Genomic DNA, 26,584 nt, shown 5'->3' on the forward strand with positions numbered 1-26,584 from the left:
CCATACAAAAAGTGCATACTAGGTCCACCCTACCAATAGTCCATAAACCTATCACCTACCTACCAGCGGAGGTTGGCACCCTATAAGAAAATACGAGAATGGCGCCACCGCTCACCGGCGGCTGACCCTACTGTCCTGTGTCTCTCCACATAAGTGACCAATACACAACCAAGATGTCCAAAGGGGACCACACAGTCAAACTGATTGCTGAAGGGACAGCGAAAAAAGGCAGGAAGGTGTATACAAGGTCAGAGATGGTTGCTGTTGTGAATTCTGCTTTTGGGCTCCCTCCGGTGGTTGTTGATGGTAATGCAGTTGTGCCTGGGCTGCAGGATTGGACAGGTGTATATGCTAATTGCAAATCTGACTGGGGTATTTAGCTTTGCAGGACTCATTAGTCCCTGCCAGTTGTCAATGTTCTACTGCCAGTAATGGTTCTCTGCCTGGCCTCTCCTGCCTGCTGCCATTTCAGCTAAAGATAAGTGTCTGATTCTTTTTCTCAGGCTTACAGGCTGTGAGTCTATTTTCAGTGCTGTTCATAGTTTATATTTTGTTCCAGCTTTGACGGTCCTGTTGTTTTCTCAGTCTGGTTGGATTCGCTGGAGTTGCAGATATACGCTCCACATCTTTAGTAAGGTGGTGGAGTTTTTGTATTTTTCTGCTCTGGATTTTTTTGTAGATTTTGTGCTGACCGCTCAGTAACCTGTACTATACTTTCCTATCTAGGTAGAAGTGGCCTCCTTTGCTAAATCCTGTTTTCCGCCTGCGTGTGTCTTTTCCTCTCCTACTCACCGTCATTATTTGTGGGGGGCTGCCTATCCTTTGGGGGTCTACTCTGAGGCAAGTCAGTTTTCCTATTTTCCATCTTTAGGGATATTTAGTCCTCCGGCTGTGTCGAGGTGTCTAGGTCTGTTTAGGCACACCCCACGGCTACTTCTAGTGTTTGTGATAAGATCAAGGTTAGCGGTCTGTATAGTTACCACTGCTCCAGCGAAGGTTTTTTCATGTTGTTCCAAGGCCGCCTGACCATAACAGTACAACTGGCCAACAACGAGTTAAATGCATCTCAGAAGAAGGGAGGAAAGGTTTTGAGTCATTTTTTTTCTTCAGCCTGTTTTGTCTTCTCCTCCCTCTTAATCTCTGGGTGGCTGAGGAACCTAGTACTAACATGAATGTTCAGGAGTTAGCTTCTCGTGTGGATCAGCTTGCTGCTAGGGTAAACGGTATTTCAGATTATATTGTTCAGACTCCTGCTTTAGAACCTAAGATTCCCACTCCTGATTTATTTTTTGGTGACAGATCCAAATTTTTGAGTTTCAAAAATAACTGTAAACTGTTTTTTGCATTGAGACCCCGGTCCTCTGGTGACCCCATTCAGCAGGTTAAAATCATCATCTCCCTGCTGCGTGGTGATCCACAGGATTGGGCATTTTCCCTGGAATCTGGCAATCCTGCTTTGCTTAATATTGATTCTTTCTTTCAAGCATTGGGATTATTGTATGATGAACAACTTCGTTATACCAAGAAACAGAAAGATGATCGGCACAGAGCTTCACTATAGCGCAATTGGAGATTCGCTTAAACGATCTGTTTCAGAAGGACAGATGAGGTCTCCCTTGCTGTGAGCTGCGGGTGGTGCTATGCAATCGTCAGAGTTTTGTACAAGACCATATAATGAGAAGAAAAATGATGCAGCACTCACCCTTGCGCTTCTTCCAAGTGTGCTCTTTATTCAGCAAAACATACTATGCATAGTATGAACTGGCATACGCAGTGATCTGTGAGGGAGCGGGAGTGAGGAGAGTCTCTCCTCACTCCCGCTCCCTCACAGATCACTGCGTATGCCATTTCATACTATGCATAGTATGTTTTGCTGAATAAAGAGCACACTTGGAAGAAGCGCAAGGGTGAGTGCTGCATCATTTTTCTTCTCATTATATGGTCTTATTGTATGATGAGCCTAATTCGGTGGATCAAGCTGAGAATTAGCTTTGGCGGCAATTTTCAGAAAGGGTCTTTCTGAATCCGTTAAGGATGTTATGGTGGGGTTTCCCACACCCTCCAATCTGAGTGATTCTATGTCTTTAGCCATTCAGATTGCGGGAGCGCAGGTCTGTGCGTGATGTTAGGGCGGTCTGCAAGTCAGACCCTCAGGGATATTGGATGGCTGCCAAATGTGTGAGTTTCCTCCGGAGAATGACGGACAGAGACAGGGATGAATCTGTATCAAGCCGTAAGTTTATTCCAGGAAGGACATTCAGTTATATACACTTTTGAGTAGGCATATACATTATGTCCGAGCGCCAATTACATATGAAATCATCCTTAATTCATCATGTTTATTCCTAATAAGGCCAGAACTGGAGACAGGTGATCCTTACATAAGAGGGTACTTGGGTTCAAAGCACATAGGGACTAAAGGTCTATGTAATTAGCTTCACCCTGTTAACAACTGCTAATTGATAATCAATAGTCAGCAGGTATGACTTAGCAGAGACCTGAGACATGTTGAAACATATTCCTAGCCTAGGGATTCATGTATATGAATTATAAGGCTATATCAAGGTGGTCTCTGATTTCCCCATCAGTGATATGGCATTATCTTCAGGACAAGGTCCTGAGCCTATGCAGTGTGATAGGATTCTGTCTAAAACGGAACGACAAGGTTTCAGAAGTCTCAATAGGTTGTGTTTTTATTGTGGCAACGCTTCTCATGTCATTTCTGTCTGCCCTAAGCGGACTAAAAGGATCGCCAGTTCATTTACTATCAGTACTGTACAACCTAAATTTCTATTATCTGTGTCCTTGATCTGCTCATTGTCGTCATTTTCAGTCATGGCGTTTGTGGATTCAGGCACCGCCTTGAATTTGATGGACTTTGACTTTGCTAGGCGTTGTGGTTTTCCCTTGCAGCCTTTGCAGAATCCTATTCCTTTAAGGGGCATTGATGCTACACCCTTGGCTAAAAATAAACCCCAGTTTTGGATACAGGTGACCATGCGCATGGCGCCAGCCCACCAGGAAGATTGTTGATTTCTGGTGTTGCATAATCTGCATGATGCTGTCGTGCTGGGTTTCCCATGGTTGCAGGTCCATAATCCTGTTTTGGATTGGAAGTCCATGTCTGTAACTAGTTGGGGTTGTCAGGGGGTTCATAATGATGTTCCTCTGATGTCAATCGCCCCTTCTTCCTCTTCTGAAATTCCGGAGTTTTTGTCTGATTTTCAGGATGTGTTCGATGAGCCCAAGTCCAGTTTCCTTCCGCCGCATAGGGACTGTGATTGTGCTATTGATTTTATTCCAGGCTGTAAGTTTCCTAAGGGTCGCCTTTTCAACCTGTCTGTACCTGAACATACCGCCATGCGGAGCTATATTAAGGAGTCTTTGGAGAAGGGGCATATTCGTCCATCTTCTTTACCGTTGGGAGCGGGGTTCTTTTTTGTTGCTAAAAAAGATGGTTCTTTGAGACCCTGTATTGATTATCGCCTCTTAAATAAGATCATGGTCAAGTTTCAATACCCCTTGCCTTTGCTTTCTGATTTGTTTGCTAGGATTAAGGGAGCTAGTTGGTTTACTAAGATTGACCTTCGGGGGGCTTATAATCTTGTTCGTATTAAGCAGGGTGATGAATGGAAAACTGCGTTTAACATGCCCGAAGGCCATTTTGAATACCTTGTGATGCCATTCGGACTCTCTAATGCTCCATCTGTTTTTCAGTCCTTCATGCATGATATCTTCCGGAGTTATCTTGATAAATTCTTGATCATATATTTGGACAATATTTTGTTTTTTTCCGATGATTGGGAGTCTCATGTGCAGGTCAGTATGGTATTTCAGATCCTTCGTGACAATGCCTTGTTTGTGAAAGGGTCTAAGTGTCTTTTTGGGGTGCAGAAGGTTTCCTTTTTGGACTTTATTTTTTCTCCCTCATCTATAGAGATGGATCCGGTTAAGGTTCAGGCCATTCATGATTGGATTCAGCCCACATCCGTGAAGAGCCTTCAGAAATTTTTGGGTTTCGCTAATTTTTATTACCGTTTCATTGCTAATTTTTCCAGCGTGGTTAAACCCTTGACTGATTTGACTAGGAAGGGCACTGATGTGGCAAATTGGCTCTCTGCGGCTGTTTCTGCCTTTCAAGAACTTAAACGTCATTTTTCTTCTGCTCCAGTGTTGCGCCAACCGGATGTTTCTCTTCCATTTCAGGTTGAGGTTGACGCTTCTGAGATTGGGGCAGGGGCCGTTTTGTCTCAGAGGGATCCTGTTGGTTCCTTGATGAAACCGTGTGCCTTCTTTTCCCGTAAATTTTCGCCTGCGGAACGCAATTATGACGTCGGCAATCGGGAGTTGTTGGCTATGAAGTGGGCATTTGAGGAGTGGCGACATTGGCTTGAGGGAGCTAAGCACCGTATTGTGGTCTTGACCGACCATAAGAATTTGATTTACCTCGAGTCTGCCAAACGGTTGAATCCTAGACAGGCTCGATGGTCCTTGTTTTTTTCCCGTTTTGATTTTGTGGTCTCGTACCTTCCAGGTACTAAGAATGTTAAGGCTGATGCCCTCTCTAGGAGTTTTTTGCCTGATTCTCCTGAGGTCTTGGAACCAGTCGGTGTTTTGAAGGAAGGGGTGGTCCTTTCTGCCATTTCTCCTGATTTGCGACGGGTTCTTCAGAAATTTCAGGCTGACAAACCTGACCGTTGTCCTGTGGGGAAACTGTTTGTTCCTGACAGATGAACTAGTAGATTGATTTCTGAGGTTCATTGTTCTGTGTTAGCTGGTCATCCTGGTATTTTTGGTACCAGAGACTTGGTTGGTAGGTCCTTTTGGTGGCCTTCTTTGTCGCGTGATGTGCGGTCTTTTGTGCAGTCCTGTGGGACTTGTGCGCGGGCCAAGCCTTGTTGCTCCCGTGCTAGTGGGTAACTTTTGCCATTGCCGGTCCTTGAGAGGCCATGGACGCATATTTCTATGGATTTTATTTCCGATCTTCCTGTTTTCCAGAGGATGTCGGTTATCTGGGTTGTTTGTGACCGATTCTCTAAGATGGTTCATTTGGTGCCTTTGCCTAAATTGCCTTCTTCTTCTGATTTGGTTCCGTTGTTTTTTCAGCATGTTGTCCGATTGCATGGTATTCCGGAGAATATTGTGTCCGACAGAGGTTCCCAGTTTGTTTCTAGGTTTTGGCGGGCCTTTTGTGCCAAGCTGGGCATTGATTTGTCTTTTTCTTCTGCATTTCATCCTCAGACAAATGGCTAGACCGAGCGAACTATTCAGACCTATTTGAGATGCTTTGTGTCTGCTGATCAGGATGATTGGGTGGCTTTTTTGCCATTGGCCGAGTTTGCCCTTAATAATCGGGCTAGTTCGGCTACTTTGGTTTCACCTTTCTTTTGTAATTTTGGTTTTCATCCTCGTTTTTCTTCTGGGCAGGTTGAGCCTTCTGACCTTCCTGGTGTGGATTCTGTGGTTGACAGGTTGCAGCAGATTTGGGCTCATGTGGTGGACAATTTGGTGTTGTCTCAGGAGGAGGCTCAACGTTTTGCTAACCGTCATCGGTGTGTTGGTTCCCGGCTTCAGGTTGGGGATTTGGTTTGGTTATCTTCCCATCATGTTCCTATGAAGGTTTCTTCCCCTAAGTTTAAGCCTCGGTTCATTGGTCCTTATAGGATTTCTGAGATTATTAATCCGGTGTCCTTTCGCCTGGCGCTTCCGGCCTCTTTTGCTAACCATAATGTTTTCCATAGATCTTTATTGCGGAAATATGTGGAGCCCATTGTTCCCTCTGTTGATCCTCCGGCCCCTGTGTTGGTCGATGGGGAGTTGGAATATGTTGTTGAGAAGATTTTGGATTCTGGTTTTTCGAGGCGGAAGCTTCAGTACCTTGTCAAATGGAAGGGTTATGGCCAGGAGGATAATTCTTGGGTTTCTGCCTCTGATGTCCATGCCGCTGATTTGGTTCGTGCCTTTCATCTGGCTCATCCTGGTCGGCCTGGGGGCTCTGGTGAGGGTTCGGTGACCCCTCAAGGGGGGGTACTGTTGTGAATTCTGCTTTTGGGCTCCCTCCGGTGGTTGTTGATGGTAATGCAGTTGGGCCTGGGCTGCAGGATTGGACAGGTGTATCTGCTAATTGCAAATCTGACTGGGGTATTTAGCTTTGCAGGACTCATTAGTCCCTGCCAGTTGTCAATGTTCTACTGCCAGTAATGGTTTTCTGCCTGGCCTCTCCTGCCTGCTGCCATTTCAGCTAAAGATAAGTGTCTGATTCTTTTTCTTAGGCTCACAGGCTGTGAGTCTATTTTCAGTGCTGTTCATAGTTTCTATTTTGTTCCAGCTTTGACTGTCCTGTTGTTTTCTCAGTCTGGTTGGATTCGCTGGAGTTGCAGATATACGCTCCACATCTTTAGTAAGGTGGTGGAGTTTTTGTATTTTTCTGCTCTGGATTTTTTGTAGATTTTGTGCTGACCGCTCAGTATCCTGTACTATACTTTCCTATCTAGGTAGAAGTGGCCTCCTTTGCTAAATCCTGTTTTCCGTCTGCGCATGTCTTTTCCTCTCCTACTCACCGTCATTATTTGTGGGGGGCTGCCTATCCTTTGGGGGTCTACTCTGAGGCAAGTCAGTTTTCCTATTTTCCATCTTTAGGGATATTTAGTCCTCCGGCTGTGTCGAGGTGTCTAGGTCTGGTTAGGCACACCCCACGGCTACTTCTAGTGTTTGTGATAAGATCAGGGTTAGCGGTCTGTATAGTTACCACTGCTCCAGCGAAGGTTTTTTCATGTTGTTCCAAGGCCGCCTGACCATAACAGGTGGCCCGTCATGCAGTGATGAAAAAGATTATTCGATGCAGATTGCATAACCCCTCTGTACTATACCTACACTGTGCCCTGCCTACACAGCGGAGGTTGGCACCCTACTGGTCAGCGGATATGGTGCCCCGCTCCATGGTGGCTATCCCTAGGAAGCCCTAATAAACCACTAACCCCAGGGCTTGCAAAAGATATACCATATATATTATCTGGAGACAGGGTTTGTGGGTGCCAACACAATTTATATGATCAAATGCCAATCCACAAATGCAATATCAAACAATTCTTTACTGATTTAGATATCTATAGATATAACCAAAGGCTCAATCCTCAAATAGGATATTAGATAGTAACCAAAACCAATGTCCATATATATGAACAGCCCTTGAAAACATTAGTAAGATATAGAATAAGGAATACTCAGAGGGGTACTTATAAATTAGATGCCATGTGATCTCTATGCGTTTCACCACACAGCTCATCAGGAAGTTAGATAGATGGATGTTACAGGGTGCTGAAGCATGCCACAATCACCTTATATATACCACATCAGCTTCAAATTTAATTGCAGTCAAACAGTGGTACCAGGGTAATAGGTATACCATAATGAGGAATAGGAAATGTGTCGTTCAGCTCTGCTGATATACGATAGACCCATATGGCCAGGGCAGGGCTCCATGAAAATGTTGCCAAATTAGCCTCTACTGGCCTAACAAGGGTTATCACCTATCACCTAGTATAAACAGAAAAAGAAAGAAAAATGGGATCAAAAAGCCTGCGCTTGTATTTACCCCAATGCGCAGTGAAGCACACGATCAATAGTCCATAAGTCAGTATGCACCGCAGGCAGTGCCTGTATATCACTTCCAGGTAGACTTGTCACCTGACAGTATGACCGGAACTCAGAATGTAAGTCGGGCACAGCGCATGCTCTGGATTTCAATGCGTTACACTATTTTGGAACGCGTCAATACACCAGGACCCCGGCGACATGCTATTCAGATATCGCTCATGCGCCGGATCACAATGCGCCCCACCATTTGGAACGCATCCATATGCCATAACTCTGGCCCTGGACGAAAATATAGCGCATGGGCCCCAATCGGAAATTACAATCCAAATAAGCATCACGTGTGCACCGCAATGTCCTGGGCTTTACCAAATGGTGTGCATAATTTATAAAAATATTGCGCAGATGCAATGAGGCATATACCGATTCTTTATTACTCCTTATGTGCCACCACCAAGGAACCCCCTTAAGCCAAACCCCAGGTTCCAAAACCATGTAAACACACAAAAACGGGCCACACATACAACAGCATGCTCCAATTCTATATAACGATATTCCCCACACTAAGATAATTTTTAAGAAAAATAATCAAAAATCTTTACAACAGTATGTAAGTCCCTACAAAGTGGGAAAAAGTATAAAGAGCATGGATGCCATCTCATAAATCAGTCTTAGGAAAATTAGGTTGGTTAAATGAAACAGGCATATGAAATCTGTTCGTTCAGCCCAGAACGAGCCACCGAACCCATTAGAAAAATCCATTCACATTCCTTTTGAAGTAGGTATCTGTCATAATCTCCACCCCTCGGGTTGGGTTTCACCACCTCTAGAACACTAAACATAACCTCCCTGAGGTCACCCTGATGTTTAAAACTCATGTGCCTGACTACTGGGGTATCACGTTTATGTCTGATGTCCCCAACGTGCTTGTCCACCCTTCTCTTAAACTTTCTCCCGGTATTGCCTATGTAATCCATAGGACATGTTCATGTGGCCAAATAAATGACACCTGTGCTTTTGCAGTTAGAGAAATCTCGCTGATAGAATTTTTTCCCATTGAAGGCACTGCAAAATGATTTACACGGCTTCATCCATTTGCAGTTTACGCAATCGACACATTTAAAAAAAAAATGCAGATTTTCTGATCTAACCAAGTACCTATTAGGGTCGGTCTTCTGAAAAAACTATGCACCAAGTTATCCTTGATGGACCGCCCTTTTCTGTATGTAATCAAGGGTGAAGAGCCAATCACATCTTTTAAGTTAGGATCTGCAGTTAGAATGTCCCATTGTTTCTTCAAGACTGCCATAACACGTTTACTCTGACAGTCATAGGTGCCGATAACCCTTGTAAAGCCATGATCAGATTGATTAGATTTAACATGATTTTGAAGTAACTCACGCCTATCACATGAAAGGACTTGTGTATATGCAGAATTAACCACATGCAGCGGGTACCGCCTTGTCATAAAACCTTGCACTCATGTCAGAGGATTGTGCATGAAAAACATCCACGTCGGAACAGTTTCTTCTTAACCTCATGAATTGCCCTTTAGGAATCCCCCATTTAATGGGAAGTGGATGATGACTATCCCATCTCAGTAAACTGTTTGTACTAGTGGGTTTCCTATAAATTTGAGTGTCCAGACTGCCATCTACATTCTTAAAAATAAGAATTTCAAGAAAAGGTAAAGTGTCCACACCTACTTCTGAGGTATGTTTGAGATTTATAGTGTTCACATTTAATTCATCAATGAACTTGAAAAATTCAATCTTAGTCCCATGCCATATGACAAAAACATCATCGATGAACCTATACCATACTCCTATATGTTGATGCCACCACAAAGGTTTATCAGTGAACACAAAGGTTTCCTCCCACCAGCCAATGAACAAATTCGCAAACCACAGGGCGCAGGGACTCCCCATCGCAGTGCCCCTGAGCTGGTGGAAGTACTTCCTGTCAAAGATGAAAAAATTATAAGTGTGAACTTGAGGATGTCTAAAACAAACCTGTTATGACTCTCATAATGAATTGATCTTGATCTTAAAAAATGTCTGACACTGCGAAAACCAACCTCATGTGGAATGTTGCTATGTAGAGATTCCACATCTATAGAGACCAAAAAGGAACCCTCTATAACGTGGATGCCCTCAAGTTTGATGAGGTCAGAGGTGTCCCTAATATTGGGAGGGTGCGAGCACGAAAGGATGGAGGATTCCATCAATGTACACACCACAATTCTGGATTAGGGAATCTGTACCCTATACAATTGGTCTCCCTTTCAGGGGACTCAGCCACTTATGTACTTAGGGCAATGTATAAAATGTAGCCACCAAAAGGTAACTAAAAGGAATACTAATTTTTTTTATATAAAAGCATGTTCTAACGTCCTATCCAGAATGATCTTAAGTAGATTTTTATACCCCTCCGTGGGGTCTAATTTAAGGACCTCATACGTGTGCCCATCTCGAAGAATAGAGTGACACATGTCCACATAATTTGTTTCCTCCAAGATAACACGATTACCCCCCTTATCTGATGATTTTATAATCAATTTGTCATTTTTGGAGAGATTACATAGGGCAAGTTCTTCACTGCATGATAAATTAGAGTCAGGAATGAAGGGTGCTGATGGAATCTTTAGAAGATCCCTTTCAACAAGACTCAGAAAAAATATCCACATTACTTGTGTCACCTGATGGCGGCATCTTGGTGCTTTTATTTCTGAGATCAGTGAATGGCCCAATAGCCCCATCCCTCTCATTTTCCTCTAATAAACCAACCAGTGCTCTATAACCCTTCAACTCATTCTCATCTAGACCCAGTTGTAAACACTGTTCTTTGTTATGATGTGAAAAGATTTTTTTTTTCCATCTGTTTCATACAAAACAAGTTGATATCTTTAGTGCAATGAAAACAATCAAGCCGGTTTGTGGGGACAAAATTAAGGTCCATCCTCAGAACTTCATACTCCTCCCCAGTGAGAATATGGGATGAGTTTTATAATTTGGCTTTGATTCAATTGGCTTTTGGTCTTCGGTAATAGCCCGTTCGGGTGTTTCTCTTTAAAAAAGATGAAGTAGAGTATGATGAACTGGATTCAGAGGGAGGATCTCTCATGGGCTGGGTTATTTCACCACCCCTGTGTGATCCCCTTTGTGTGAACCTCCCTCTCCCTTTGTACCGTCAACCTCTGGGTGAGAAGCCCCCATTTGACCGCTCAGTATCTGAGGTTTAAATATCTGGAGGAAGAAATGTCTGATACACCAGGTGTCTGAAAATTATAGGCCTGATTATCACCAAAGGCCTTTAGATCCCTTTGGAACTGCAATTTCTTTCTTTCCTTTTAAAAGTGGTTGATATTTCTCAACCGAGTTTTGTAAAAGTCCTTCCCGTCTATTAAAATCCGGGTAGGCCTTATGTTTGAGAGTACTCTCGATCAATTTGTTAAGCTGACTTGATGATTTTTCATTTTTTTCTCCTCCAATAGCAATTGCTTAAACCTTAGGGAGGACTCCACTGATTCCTTAAGCCACTTGACCATAAACTCTGGAGAAGCAGTCCTAGAGGAAGGATTTAAATTAATCCTTAGGCCTCTGGGGACAATCTTGTTTTTGATGTGATTTTCTAGTGCTCTAATTTCCAACCATTCCAACTCATTGAATATTGCTTTAAGAGACTGAATTGCACCATCCCCACTAGATGAACCAGAAATACAAAAAGCCTGATTAGCATCCTTCAACCATGAATCAGTATTTAATGGTCCTGCCAGGAAGCTGGCCATGCTCAATTTCAAGAATTACTATAAATATCCTATTATACACGGGGCTGTATTTGACATGGCTATCATAAAAAACCTCATTAAAGACAGATAAAAAGGTTATCCTTTATTTTTAAATCATAAAAGGGGACAAACAACATGTATTGAGACGCACCACACAAAAAGTGCATACTAGGTCCACCCTACCAATAGTCCCTAAAGCTATCACCTACCTACCAGCGGAGGTTGGCAGCCTATAAGAAAATACGAGACTGGTGCCCCCGCTCACCAACGGCTGACCCTACTGTCCTGTGTGTTCCTCCACATAAGTGACCAATACACAACTAAGATGTCCAAAGGGGACCACACAGTCAAACTGATTGCTGAAGGGACAGCGAAAAAAGGCAAGGAAGGTGTATACAAGGTCAGAGATTGTGACCCGTCATGCACAGTGATGAAAAAGATTATTCAATGCAGATTGCATAACCCCTCTGTACTATACCTACACTGTGCCCTGCCTACACAGCAGAGGTTGGCACCCTACTGGTCAGTGGATATGGCGCCCCCGCTCCACAGCAGCTATCCCTAGGAAGCCCTAATACACCACTAACCCCAGGGATTGCCAAAGATATACCATATATATTATCTGGAGACAGAGGGTTTGTGGGTGCCAACACAATTTATATGATCAAATGCCAATCCACAAATGCAATATCAAACAATTCTTTACTGATTTAGATATCTATAGAAATAACCAAAGGCTCAATCCTCAAATAGGATATTAGATAGTAACCAAAACCAATGTCCATATATATGAACCGCCCTTGAATACATCAGTAAGATATAGAATAAGGAATAGTCAGAGGGGTACTTATCAATCAGTTTATTTTCTGTTGGTATTTAGTTTATTCTATAAAACTCCCATATAATATTCCATCCTTGAACGCACATCGCGCGCATCATGTTTTTGTACAATTTGTCAATAACATATAGTTTCTTGCCGTCTGATTTATTTTTGATGGTCAACAAAATACGATTTTCCTGTAATTCATTTCTCACACACTAGATGTGATGACTTTTCTCTGTGTAGGATTTTTGATGTTTAAGAAAGTTGTCCACTAGTTGGACAACCCCTTCTCATTCCTCATGTTTGGTCCTGTTAAAATAAAAACACTTATATAAACCCTCCATTCTGGCACCGTTTCAGCGGTGTCTGCACTTGTATTCTTGGGTCTCTTTTGAGGTTTTCACATTATGTGAGCCTTGCGCCCATTCAGTGGTGGCGTCACTGTCTCCACCTTCAGACAAATTGAGTATCATGAGGCAGTCAGAGAGCAGCCACAGCTCTGGCTTCCTGTTGATGTTCAATATGTCTGAAGGCGGGAATGGTGAAACTGCCGCTGATTGGGTGCAGGGCTCGTGTGATGTAACAAACTCATATAAACACCGGGACGGCACACAAAGTATGAATGTTTATATTTTATTAAGTCCAAATATGAGGAATGAGTTCACTGAGAAAAAAATTATAATAATATATAATTATATATAAAATGATCCCGTGATTAGAAGATTCACTGACAAAAGGATAGAACTAAACGTTATTAATTCCAAATGTAAAACTATACCCATAATTCACCCCCTGAAGGTTAGCCAGGTGAGTAATAGAAAAGAAACATGTACCTCACATCTCAGTATATAGGATGTGGTGGCGTATACATACTCACTCTCCAAGCCTCTCATTTCTACGGGTTTCATCGTCCTCACCAAAGATGACTCATCAGGAGTCTACTTAATATTGACCTATATTCAAGTGAGACTAGACGAAGAAAACCCTAAAATCATGTATCATGTTATTCCAAACAGTCAGAAAACTAGCCATATATAACATCGTAACATAGTTTTTAAGGTTGAAGGAAGACTTTAAGGTCATCTAGTTCAACCCATATAGGCAGACCCCAGCCTTCAAACTACATACTGCACTTCATAAGTTTATAAGCCACTCCAGTGTCAGAAATAGGTAGTATGTGAAAATACAGTATATACCGCTTATGGAGCATTTAAGTGCTCCAGAGATAATTTCCATATTCATACTAAATAATTGCACAGATCTTCCAGACATTACTGTTGCACATATTCCTTGTCTTTATATTGATATTGCGCTTATTCCCTGAATGACTCTAGTATGGCCATTAGTTAGAAGCTGGTAATAGTCTTTGGAGCAGGTATGTGTTCCCTGAAGTGGTACATATTGGGCCGTCTGAAAACTGAGTTTAGTCTGGAACAATTTGCACTACTAATAGACAGCTGATACAATACCAAACTAGGGCAGTACCTATAAGAGAAAAAAACACAATAATTATACTGTACCTTCACATACTTTCTATTCTTGACTGACCGCCACTGGAGTGGCTTATAAACTTACAAAGTATATAGTTTGAAGTCTGGGATCTGCCTATATATGGCTAGTTTTCTGACTGTTTCGGATAATATGATACATGATTTTAGTTTTTTTTTTGTCTAGTCTCACTTGAATATAGGTCAATATTAAATAGTCTCTTGATGAGTCGCCTTTGGTGAGGACGATGAAACTAATAAAAATGAGAGGCTTGGAGAGTGAGTGTGTATATATACCACCTCACCCTATATATTGAAATGTGGTATAAGGAGGCTTGTGGCCGTGTAGTAGATGGGAGGTATGTGTCACAGAGATGGCTGCTCTTTGTGATGTAACCCAGAGTATTTTTTTAGTGCACGTAAGCACTAGGAGGATCGTTTGATGCACCTGGGTCCGGGTTGTGGGTAGCTATGAGAGATAGGTGGATCTGGCTAGCCACATACCTCACCTCTCGGTGTGGTTACAGCCTACATAATGGAGGCTGTATGGCAAATGGTTTGTGTGTTGGAAGGGAGAAGGCCTCCTGTGTGTGTGGCTCCAGCCCAAGCCTGATCATTTTACATTACCCCAGCTTGTGTGCCCACAGACCTGATGGAGCAGAGCCCTGCTAAGGACATTTTGTGTTTTGTTTTGCCTGATCTAAATGCTGTTTACTTTCTGTTTTTACTTCTGGGATAATGAAGTAATAAACTCACATGAACTTTTAAAGGAACGTGCCTCCTGCTTCCTCCTGTCGAACCTGAGCGAGCACCCCTACAGTGGGGTTCATGTTTTATCTATTAATCACTTTCTGACTAACCTTCAGGGGGTGAATTAGGGGTATAGTTTTACATTTGTAATTAATAAAGAGACAACCCCTTTAAGAAGATCCAGTTTTGGATAAAATGATTCCAACGTTCTGAACATAAAAAAGGCTTCTCCCCTATGTGACGTCTCTGATGTTTCTTAACAGTTGATTTCCAAGTAAAATATTTCCCACATTAAGAAAATGAAAAAGGCTTTTCCTCGGTGTGACTGCTCTGATGTCTAACAAGATTAGCTTTCCTATTAAAAGATTTCCCACATTCTGAACAGGAAAAAGGCTTCTCCCCTGTGTGGATTCTCTGGTGGTTAACACAATCTGATTTCTGGTTAAAACATTTCCCACATTCTGAACAGGAAAAAGGCATCACCCCTGTGTGAGTTCTCTGATGGCGATCAAGATTTATTTTCCATTTAAAACATTTCTCACATTCTAAACATGAAAAAGGCTTCTCCCCTGTGTGAGTTCTCTGATGGTGATCAAGATTTACTTTCCATTTAAAACATTTCCCACATTTTGAACAAGAAAAAGGCTTTTCTCCTGTGTGAGCTCTCTGGTGCCTATCAAGAACCGATTTCTGGTTGAAACATTTCCCACATTCCGAACAGAAAAAAGCCTTCTCCCCTGTGTGAGTTCTCAGATGGCGATCAAGATTTATTTTCCATTTAAAACATTTCCCACATTCTGAACAGGAAAAAGCATTCTCCCCTGTGTGAGTTCTCTGATGGCGATCAAGACTTATTTTCCATTTAAAACATTCCCCACATTCTGAACATGAAAAAGGCTTCTCCCCTGTGTGGATTCTCTGATGCCTAACACAAGCTGATTTATTGGTAAAACATTCCCCACATTCTGAACATGAAAAAGGCTTCTCCCCAGTGTGGATTCTCTGGTGGCTATCAAGATGCGCTTTACAGTTAAAACATTTCTCACATTCTGAACAGCAAAAAGGCTTCTCCCCTGTGTGAATTCTCTGGTGCCTAACACAAGCTGATTTATTGTTAAAACATTTCCCACATTCGGAGCAGGAAAAAGGCTTCTCCCCTGTGTGAGTTCTCTGGTGGCCATTAAGATGCGATTTCCAGTGAAAACATTTCCCACATTCGGAGCAGGAAAAAGGCTTTTCCCCTGTGTGGATTCTCTGGTGGCTATCAAGATTCACTTTCTGACTAAAACATTTCCCACATTCTGAACATGAAAAAGGCTTCTCACCTGTGTGAGTTCTCTGGTGCTTAACCAAATCTGATTTGCGGTTAAAATATTTCCCACATTCTGAACAGGAAAAAGGCTTCTCTCCTGTGTGAGTTCTCTGATGTTTGATAAGACTTGATTTTTCTGTAAAACATTTCACACATTCTGAACATGAAAAAGGTTTAGCTCCTGTGTGAATTCTCTGATGAGTAACAAAACTTGTTTTGGAATTAAAATATTTTCCACATTCTGAACATGAAAATGACTTCTTAGCTTTGTGAGCAGTTGGGTTTTTATTGTCTCTTTTGTGACTTTGATTTCCCTTAGTAGTTGGTAATGAATCAGTAGATGGGACCTGTTTCATAGGATCAAATGACAGATCTTTGCTGTGAAGGGATGACGGTGTATCTGGAGTAATAACATTCACTTCCGTTGCATCTTGTAGGATCTCAAGATCATCTGATTTAAAATTTGAAGATGTCAGCTGTCCCTCTGATCTCCTGGTACAGTCATCTGCTAAGAAAAAACAATTATTATTTTTTAATAAAATATCTTTGAGTTTAATATTTGTGAACATTTCTACTTAAACTGTCCATACAAATGGCAAGCTATGTAAAAAAAACAAGTCCCCACTCAGGTCATCATCTGTCAATGGAAAAACAGAGGTTCCCACACTATTAGTTGCTCAAAGGCTGTTCAAAAGCAACGGGGTTTCTATAAACCAATCCAGCAAAATCCTCTCTCAATTCTGAGACTTGCAGTGTGCTCAAGCAACATTTAGGATCCCTGTGTTTAGCAATATTATAGTGAAAAGAATCCACTTAATTACGGTCTGTGTCTCCTGGAGCACAATCTGGGCACTATGTGTTGGGTAATAAAATAGCAAATGTGTAATTTTCACTCTCCAACATCCACTGCGTGTTAATTTCTGGAAAGTGGCTGTGGAGTCAAAATATTCACTCCTCCTATAGATTATAACTAGTGATGGGTGAGCACTAAAATGCTCGGGTGCACGTTGCTCGGGTCAAGCAAATTGGAATACTCGGGTACTTGACCCGGGCAACCAGCCCAATGTAAGTCTGTGGGAAATCCGAGTATGTTTACCGCGATCCCCCGGGGGTCCTTTTAAAGAGAACCTGTCACCTCCAAAATTAAAGATGAGCTAAGCCCACCAGCATCAGGGGCTTATCTACAGCATTCTGGAATTTTGTAGATGAGCCCCCGATGTATCCTGAAAGATGAGAAAAAGAGGTTAAATTATACTCACCCAGGGGCGGTCCCACTGTGGTCCGATAGGCGTCTTGGTCCGGTCCCTCCCATCTTCTTACGATGACGTCCTCTTCTTGTAGTCACGCTGCGGCTCCGGCACAGGCGTGCTTTGTCTGCCCTGTTGAGGGCAGAGCAAAGTACTGTAGTACCCAGGTGCCGGGAAATGTCAAGAGGCCCGGTGCCTGCACACTGCAGTACTTTGCTGCTGTGCTTGTGTTGGTGGTTTGTTGGCAACATGTCAGACCTACTTCATTTCACCCCAACTGAGCTAGTCTTATACAACTGGGTTTTGTCACGCCGCTTTGGCCAGCCATACCCAGTGATAGTGGATCCGAGGAGGAGACAAATGTGGGTCCATCCACTTTTGAGGCAACACCTCACTAAAGGCCATTTCCACCATTTATATGCATCTCTGAGGACACATCCCAACCAGTTTTTCCAATATTGTTGCATGAGTCTTGACACATTTGATATTTTGTTGGAGACAGTGCACCCTAGGATAACCTTTCAGGACACCAGGATGCGGAAATGTATATCCACAGAGGAGCGTCTTCTCCTTACTTTACAGTATGAATTCCTCCTCCTCACATACTCTATGTTGATGATGTGTCTCTAATAAATGTGTTATTTAGTTATGCTTAGCTGATGTAAATTTATTATTAATATACTAGATGGTGGCCCGATGCAGATGCATCGGGTATTCTAGAGTATGCATGTCCACGTAGTATATTGCCCAGCCACGTAGTATATTGCCCATTTACGTAGTATATTGCCCTGCCACGTAGTATATTGCTCAGCCACGTAGTATATTGCCCAGCTACGTAGTATATTGGCCAGCTATGTAGTATACAGCACAGCGACGTAGGATATTGCGCAGCCACGTAGTATATTGCACAGAGCCACGTAGTATATTGCCCAGCCTTGTATATTGCACAGCTTTGTAGTATATTGCCCAGCCACGTAGTATATTGCCAAGCCTTGTAGTATACAGCACAGAGCCACATAGGATATTGGCCAGTGACGTACTATATTACCGAGCCACGTATGTCACAGGTTAAAAAAATAAAAAATAAACATACTCACCTAACGATCCAAGGGTGTTGTGAATTCCACTCTTGGGCTCCCTCCGGTGGTTGTAAGTGGCACTTTTGTGAGATCTGCTCTTGGGCTCACTCTTGTGGTTTCTAGTGGTATGGCTGCTCCTTGGAGTTAGCTGTCATCAGCTGCCTCCACTTATCTTCTCTTCTGCTCGGCTATTTAGGTCTGGCTCTGTCTTCAGCCTGTGCCACTTGTAAATGGTTTCTGGTTGGATTCACATCTCTTTGGAGTTCCCTGTTATCCTGACCAGTTCAGCTAAGCTAAGTTTTTGCTTGCTCTTTTCTGTCCATAGATTGTGGACTTATCCATTCTGTGCTTTCTATGTTTGTCCAGCTTATCAGTGTGAATTTATTCTGTCTTGCTGGAAGCTCTGGGAGGCAGATTTGCCCTCCACACCTTTAGTCAGGTGTGGAGTTTTTTTTTGTAAACTCTGTGTTGATTTTTGTAGTGTTTTATACTGACCGCACAGTATTCCATCCTGTCCTATCTATTTAGCTAGACTGGCCTCCTGTGCTCATCCTGGTTTCATTCTTTGTATGTCTTTTCCCTCTCCACTCACAGTCATTATTTGTGGGGGGCTAATCTATCCTTTGGGGATTTTCTCTGAGGCAAGATAGTTTTCCTGCTTCTTTCTTTAGGGGTAGTTAGCTCTTAGGCTGTGACGAGATGCCTAGGGAGAGTTAGGAGCATTCCACGGCTACTTCTAGTGTTGTGTTGAGCTTAGGGACTGCGGTCAGTACAGTTACCACGTCCTTCAGAGCTCGTTCCATGTTGCTCCTAGACCACCGTATCATAACAGTACAAGTGGACAAAAATGAATTAAATGCATCTCAAAAGAAGGAAAATAAAGTTTTGAACCATTTTTTTTCTGTGTTTTGGTTTGTCTTTTTTTTCTTTCTTTTCCTCTTAATAACTGGGTGGTTCAGGATATATGCTTTGGCATGGATGTTCAGGGTTTGTTTTCTCGTGTGGATCAACTTGCTGCAAGAGTACAGAGTATCCAGGACTATGTTGTCCAGACTCCGGCTTTAGAGCCCAGAATTCCTACTCCTGATTTGTTTTTTGGGGACAGATGCAAGTTTTTGAACTTTAAAAATAACTGCAAATTGTTTTTTGCTTTGAAACCCCGTTCCTCTGGTGATCCCATTCAGCAAGTAAAAATCATCATATCCTTGCTGCGTGGTGACCCTCAAAACTGGGCTTTTTCTCTTGAAACAGGGGATCCGGCATTATTGAATGTAGATGCATTTTTTCAAGCGCTCGGATTATTGTATGACGAACCTAATTCTGTGGATCATGCAGAAAAAACCCTGTTGGCCTTGTGTCAAGGTCAGGAAGCGGCAGAGTTATACTGCCAGAAATTTAGAAAATGGTCTGTGCTCACTAAATGGAATGAAGAGGCTCTGGCTGCTATTTTCAGAAAAGGTCTTTCTGAAACCCTTAAAGATGTTATGGTGGGCTTTCCTACGCCTGCCGGTTTGAGCGAATCTATGTCTCTAGCCATTCAGATTGATCAGCGTCTGCGCGAGGGCAAAGCTGTGCACCATATGGCAGTATCCTCTGAGCAAAGTCCTGAACCTATGCAATGTGATAGGATTTTGACTAGAATAGAACGGCAGGAATTCAGACGTCAGAATAGGCTGTGTTTTTACTGTGGTGATTCGGCTCATGTTATCTCTGATTGCCCTAAGCGTACTAAGAGAGTTGCTAGGTCTGTTACTATTAGTACTATACAGCCTAAATTTCTCTTATCTGTGACCCTGATTTGCTCATTGTCGTCCTTTTCTGTCATGGCATTTGTGGATTCAGGCGCTGCCCTGAACTTAATGGACTTAGAATTCGCCAGGCGCTGTGGTTTTTCCTTGCAGCCTTTGCAGAGCCCTATTCCTTTGAGGGGCATTGATGCTACACCCTTGGCCAAGGATAAACCTCAGTACTGGACACAGATGACTATGTACATGGCTCCTGCACATCAGGAAGATTGCCGTTTTCTGGTGTTGCATAAGCTGCATGATGATGTTGTACTGGGATTTCCATGGTTACAGGAACATAATCTGGTGCTGGATTGGAAAACTATGTCGGTGAGAGTACATAGTGACGTTCCTTTGATGTCAATTTTCTCTTCCCCCTCTTCTGAGGTCCCTGAGTTTTTGTCGGATTTCCAGGATGTATTTGATGAATCCAAGTCCAGTTCCCTTTCGCCACATAGGGACTGTGATTGTGCTATTAACTTGATTCCTGGTTGTAAGTTCCCTAAGGGCCGACTTTTCAATCTGTCTGTGCCAGAGCATGCCGCCATGCGGAGCTATGTTAAGGAATCTTTGGAGAAAGGGCATATTCGGCCCTCTTCGTCACCATTGGGAGCGGGTTTCTTTTTTGTTGCTAAGAAGGATGGCTCCTTGAGACCCTGTATTGATTATCGTGTTCTTAATAAGATCACGGTCAAATTCCAATACCCCTTGCCTTTGCTTACTGATTTGTTTGCTCAGATTAAGGGGGCTAGTTGGTTTACTAAGATTGACCTCCGAGGGGCATATAATCTTGTTCGTATTAAACAGGGTGACGAATGGAAAACTGCATTTATTACGCCCGAAGGCCATTTTGAATACCTTGTGATGCCATTTGGGCTCTCTAATGCTCCATCTGTGTTCCAGTCTTTCATGCATGATATTTTCCGCAATTATCTTGATAGATTCATGGTCGTATATTTGGATGATATTTTGATTTTTTCCGATGATTGGGAGTCTCATGTGAAGCAGGTCAGTATGGTGTTCCAGATCCTTCGTGATAATGCTTTATTTGTGAAGGGGTCTAAGTGCCTATTTGGAGTTCAGAAGGTCTCTTTTTTGGGTTTTATTTTTTCTCCCTCGTCTATAGAAATGGATCCTGTTAAGGTCCAAGCTATTCATGACTGGATCCAACCCACATCTGTGAAGGGTCTTCAAAAATTTTTGGGCTTTGCTAATTTCTATCGCCGTTTCATTGCCAATTTTTCCAGTGTGGTTAAGCCCCTTACTGATTTGACAAAGAAAGGCGCTGATGTGACTAATTGGTCCTCTGAGGCTGTTGAGGCCTTTCAGGAGCTTAAACGCCGTTTACTTCTGCCCCTGTGTTGCGTCAACCGGATGTTTCTCTTCCTTTTCAGGTTGAGGTCGACGCTTCTGAGATTGGGGCAGGGGCCGTTTTGTCTCAGAGGGAGTCTGATGGTTCTTTGATGAAACCGTGTGCTTTTTTTTCCAGAAAGTTTTCGCCTGCAGAACGCAATTATGATGTCGGCAATCGGGAGTTGTTGGCTATGAAGTGGGCGTTTGAGGAGTGGTGACATTGGCTTGAGGGAGCTAAACACCGTGTTGTGGTCCTGACCGATCATAAGAATCTGATTTACCTCGAGTCGGCCAAGCGGCTGAATCCTAGACAGGCTCAATGGTCCTTGTTTTTCTCCTGTTTTGATTTTGTGGTCTCGTATCTTCCGGGATCTAAGAATGTTAAGGCTGATGCCCTCTCTAGGAGTTTTTCGCCTGATTCTCCTGGAGTTCTTGAGCCGGTTGGCATTCTTAAGGAGGGGGTGATTCTTTCTGCTATCTCCCCTGATTTGCGCGGGTGCTTCAGGAATTTCAGGCTGATAGGCCTAACCGCTGTCCAGTGGGGAAGCTGTTTGTTCCTGATGGATGGACAAGTAAGGTGATTTCTGAGGTTCATTGTTCAGTGTTGGCTGGTCATCCTGGGATTTTTGGTACCAGAGATTTGGTTGCTAGGTCCTTTTGGTGGCCTTCCTTGTCACGCGATGTGCGTGCTTTTGTGCAGTCCTGTGGGACTTGCGCCCGGGCCAAGCCTTGCTGTTCCCGCGCTAGTGGGTTGCTTTTGCCTTTGCCGGTCCCTGAGAGGCCCTGGACGCATATTTCCATGGATTTTATTTCGGATCTTCCTGTTTCCCAGAAGATGCCAGTTATCTGGGTTGTTTGTGACCGGTTCTCTAAAATGGTCCATCTGGTACCTTTGCCTAAGTTGCCTTCCTCCTCAGATCTGGTTCCATTATTTTTTCAGCAATATTGTGTCTGACAGAGGTTCTCAGTTTGTCTCTAGATTTTGGCGGGCCTTTTGTGCTAGGATGGGCATTGATTTCTTTTTCTTCGGCTTTTCATCCTCAGACTAATGGCCAAACCGAGCGAACTAATCAGACCTTGGAGACCTATTTGAGATGCTTTGTGTCTGCTGATCAGTATGATTGGGTGTCTTTCTTGCCGTTGGCCGAGTTTGCCCTTAATAATCGAGCTAGTTCGGCTACTTTGGTTTCACCTTTCTTTTGCAATTTTGGTTTTCATCCTCGTTTTTCTTCTGGGCAGGTTGAGCCTTCTGATTGTCCTGGTGTTAATTCTGTGGTGGACAGGCTGCAGCAGATTTGGACTCATGTGGTGGACAATTTGACATTGTCTCAGGAAAGGGCTCAACGTTTTGCTAACCGCCGTCGGTGTGTTGGTCCCCGGCTTCGTGTGAGGGATTTGGTTTGGTTGTCTTCTCGTCATGTTCCTATGAAGGTTTCTTCTCCTAAGTTTAAGCCTCGGTTTATTGGTCCTTATAAAATTTCTGAAATTATTAATCCGGTGTCTTTTCGTTTGGCTCTTCCTGCCTCTTTTGCCATTCATAATGTTTTCCATAGATCTTTCTTGCGGAGATATGTGGTGCCCGTTGTTCCCTCGGTTGACCCTCCTGCCCAGGTGTTGGTTGAGGGAGAGTTGGAATATGAGGTTGAGAAGATTTTGGATTCTCGCCATCTTCATATTCTCGTAAATCATTCAGCTGCAGCGATGAAAAGTAAATCTCCGAGCACTTACACATACTCGGAGGACACCCGAGCGTGCTCGGGAAATCTCGAGTAACTGTAGGGCTGGTTCAAGTATTTAGTGGGCCCAGGAAATATGGACCACGGCACGGCAGTGGAGCAGGGATAGGTAAGTATTTCAACTTTGCAAGTGCTGTGATCCTGAGCAACCAGTGGGGCACTGGCACAGGGCCCCTCAAAGTACGGCGGTGTGTTTGCACGGCGGTGGGGGGCCCCACCGGCAGCGACACTTTTGCGTACTATGAGGGGCCCTGTGCCAGTGACATCGCCAACGAGTATTCCCCCACCTGATGAAGGAACCTGCACTTTCATCTGCACCTTCCTCTTTGTCCCCGTGTAAGGTGGTATGGTATGCGGGAAGGGGAACCTGACTTTCAGCAGGGTCACATTCTTGTTGTGTAGCGTACACGGGGAATGTAGTGTTTTGGGTCAATGTACCAGCAGACTCATCTATCACTGGCTGGGCAATGGGCAGGATGAGGAGGAAACACAGATATAGGCCCAAAGAATAAAGTGGGCTAAATGCAGTTCAAAATTGGTAACAGGACTAACCAGGGGGCATTGCTTTGTTCAGTGGAGTACAACTGTAATGAGAGGCTGACACAGTGAGTAGGCCCAAATCAGTAAGTAGGCTAAATGCAGTTCAAAATTGGTAACAGTAGTAAACAGGCGGCACTGCTTTGTTCTGTGGAGAACAGCAAGGAGCGGCAGACACCATTAGTAGGGCCAACAAAACTGGTAGGCCAAATGCAGTGTTATATTAAAAACAATTTAACAAGAGCCTGAAGATAGAAGCTCAGGAAAGGCAACCAGAACACCTTGGAGCGGCAGACACTGTTAGTAGGCCCCAACCAAACTAGTAGCCCCACTGCAGTTGTTCCATTTAACAACTATTTAACGAGAGCCTGAAGATCGAAGCTCAGGAAAGGCAACCAGGAGAACACCTTGCAGCAGCAGACACTGTTAGTAGGCCCCAACCCAACTAGTAGGCCAAATGCAGTGTAATATTATCAACTACCGTATATACTCGAGTATAAGCCGACCCGAGTATAAGCCGACCCCCCTAATTTTGCCACAAAAAACTGGGAAAACTTATTGACTCGAGTATAAGCCTAGGGTGGAAATGCAGCATCTACCGGTGAATTTCAAAAATAAAAATAGATCATTATTGCCCCATAGCTGTGCCATATAGTGCTCTGCACCGTTCATATTTCCCCATAGCTGCCATATAGTGCTCTGCACCGTTCATATTTCCCCATAGATGCTCCACATATATCTGTGCCATTGCTGCTGCTGCTGCTGCAATAAAAACAAAAAAGCCATACTCACCTCTCTTGCTTGCAGCTCCCGGCGTCTCTCCGCACTGACTGATCAGGCAGAGGGCGCCGCGCACACTATATGCGTCATCGCGCCCTCTGACCTGAACAGTCAGAGAGCAGATAGACGCCGGGAAGATGGAGCGGTGCCCGGCGGCTTGGAACGGGGACAGGTAAATATGCGATACTTACCTGCTCCCGGCGTTCGGCTCCTTCCCCCGTACAGCTGGTCTTCGGTGCCGCAGTCTCTTCCTCTATCAGCGGTCACCGACATCGCTGATTAGAGAAATTAATAGGCGGCTCCACCCCAATGGGAGCTGGAGCCGCCTATTCATTGCTCTAATCAGCGGTCCCACGTGACCGCTGAACAGTGGAAGAACTGCAGCACTGAAGACCGTGGGACGCTGGAAGCAGGTAAGTATGCCTCAGCGCCCTCACCCGCCGACCCTGCCACCCACCTTGACTCGAGTAAAAGCCGAGAGGGGCACTTTCAGTCCAAAATTTTGGGCTGAAAATCTCGGCTTATACTCGAGTATATACGGTACTTAACGAGAGCCTGAAAATGGAAGCTCAGGACGGGAAACCAGGAGAACAGCAAGGAGCGGCAGACACCGTTAGTAGGCCCCAACCCAACTAGTAGGCCAAATGCAGTTGTTCCATTTAACAACTATTTAACAAGAGCCTGAAGATAGAAGCTCAGGAAAGGCAACCAGGAGAACACCTTGCAGCTGCAGACACTGTTAGTAGGCCCCAACCAATCTAGTAGCCCCACTGCAGTTATTCCATTTAACAACTATTTAACGAGAGCCTGAAGATAGAAGCTCAGGAAAGGCAACCAGGAGAACACCTTGCAGCTGCAGACACTGTTAGTAGGCCCCAACCAATCTAGTAGCCCCACTGCAGTTATTCCATTTAACAACTATTTAACGAGAGCCTGAAGATAGAGGCTCAGGAAAGGCAACCAGGAGAACACCTTGGAGCGGCAGACACTGTTAGTATGCACCAACCAAACTAGTAGCCCCACTGCAGTTGTAAAATTCCGATAGGCTGAAAACCTGATAATTGCAGGTAATTTTTTTTTAAAGAGGACAGCTGTATTCAAGCTTGAGGAAGCTCACTTGCATATTCCAGGTGCCTTCTGGGAAAAGCGAAGAGTCTCCCTAAGCTAGAAGATCGTTGGGTACAGCCGGGACCAGCTGCTTGGAAAGCATCACCAAACCAGGGATTCAAGCTTGAGGAGGCTAATTTGCATATTCCAGGTGCCTTTTGGGAAAAGCGAAGTCTCCCTAAGCTAGAAGATCGTTGGGTACAGCCGGGACCAGCTGCTTGGAAAGCATCACCAAACCAGGGATTCAAACTTGAGGAGGCTAATTTGCATATTCCAGGTGCCTTCTGGGAAAAGCGAAGTCTCCCTAAGCTAGAAGATCGTTGGGTACAGCCGGGACCAGCTGCTTGGAAAGCATCACCAAACCAGGGATTCAAACTTGAGGAGGCTAATTTGCATATTCCAGGTGCCTTCTGGGAAAAGCGAAGTCTCCCTAAGCTAGAAGATCGTTGGGTACAGCCGGGACCAGCTGCTTGGAAAGCATCACCAAACCGCGCGCCGTAATTTTTGCCTGTAGGATATTATTGCAAGAGAGCTTGGCTGAGTAGATTACACAAGAAGGAAAACACACAGCAAGTCAGCAGGATCTAGGAGCAACATGGCAGATGTGACAACCTACATGGTGAGCTGCAGCATGTGCTACATGTTCACAGATCGACCAGAAGAAGAATCCAATTTCACCTGTCAGAAGTGTAGACTAGTGGCCCTTTTAGAAGAAAAGGTGCGGGGTCTGGAAGAAAGAATAGCAACTTTGAAACTCATCAAAGAGAATGAAGACTTTCTAGACAGAACAGAAGCATCTCTACTGGTCACAGAAGGTGAAAAAAGTGTCAGAGAACCTCCAAAAGCAGATGAGTGGAAGCAAGTGACCAAAAGAAGCAAGAAGACCATGGAGAAATAACCAACTAGACAACTGAAGAACGGATATCAAATCTTTGTAGAGGATGAAGATGGCACACCTAAGGATGAAGCAATACCAGCAAGCAAAAAAGAAAAGGGCACACAGCAACAAGTGACAGCAAAAAGTACAGCCAAGAAGCAACGAAGAGTGGTGGTAGTGGGAGACTCACTACTGAGAGGCACAGAAGCAGCCATCTGCAGACCGGACATAACTGCAAGAGAAGTATGCTGCCTTCCAGGTGCGATGATCAAGGATGTGGCCGATAGGATACCAAAGCTCGTCAGCTCCAAGGACGTCCACCCATTTCTTCT

General features: G+C 43.9%; 1 protein-coding gene across 3 annotated transcripts in view; it reads right to left on the reverse strand.

Annotated features, from left to right (window-relative positions):
- Nucleotides 1-12,224: 12,224 nt before the first annotated feature.
- The window catches only part of LOC138663413 (zinc finger protein 135-like), a 134,479-nt gene continuing 120,119 nt past the window's right edge, over nucleotides 12,225-26,584 (reverse strand). For 2 of the 3 annotated variants that reach the window (XM_069749608.1, XM_069749607.1), the window contains one exon: nucleotides 12,225-16,260. In XM_069749608.1, the coding sequence (XP_069605709.1) occupies nucleotides 14,732-16,260 (1,529 nt within the window). In that variant the 3' untranslated portion in view covers nucleotides 12,225-14,731. The remainder of the gene's footprint in view (nucleotides 16,261-26,584) is intronic. The other variant, XM_069749609.1, reaches the window with a different exon arrangement.

Source organism: Ranitomeya imitator, chromosome 2, assembly GCF_032444005.1.
Source record: "Ranitomeya imitator isolate aRanImi1 chromosome 2, aRanImi1.pri, whole genome shotgun sequence".
Lineage (NCBI taxonomy): Eukaryota > Metazoa > Chordata > Amphibia > Anura > Dendrobatidae > Ranitomeya > Ranitomeya imitator.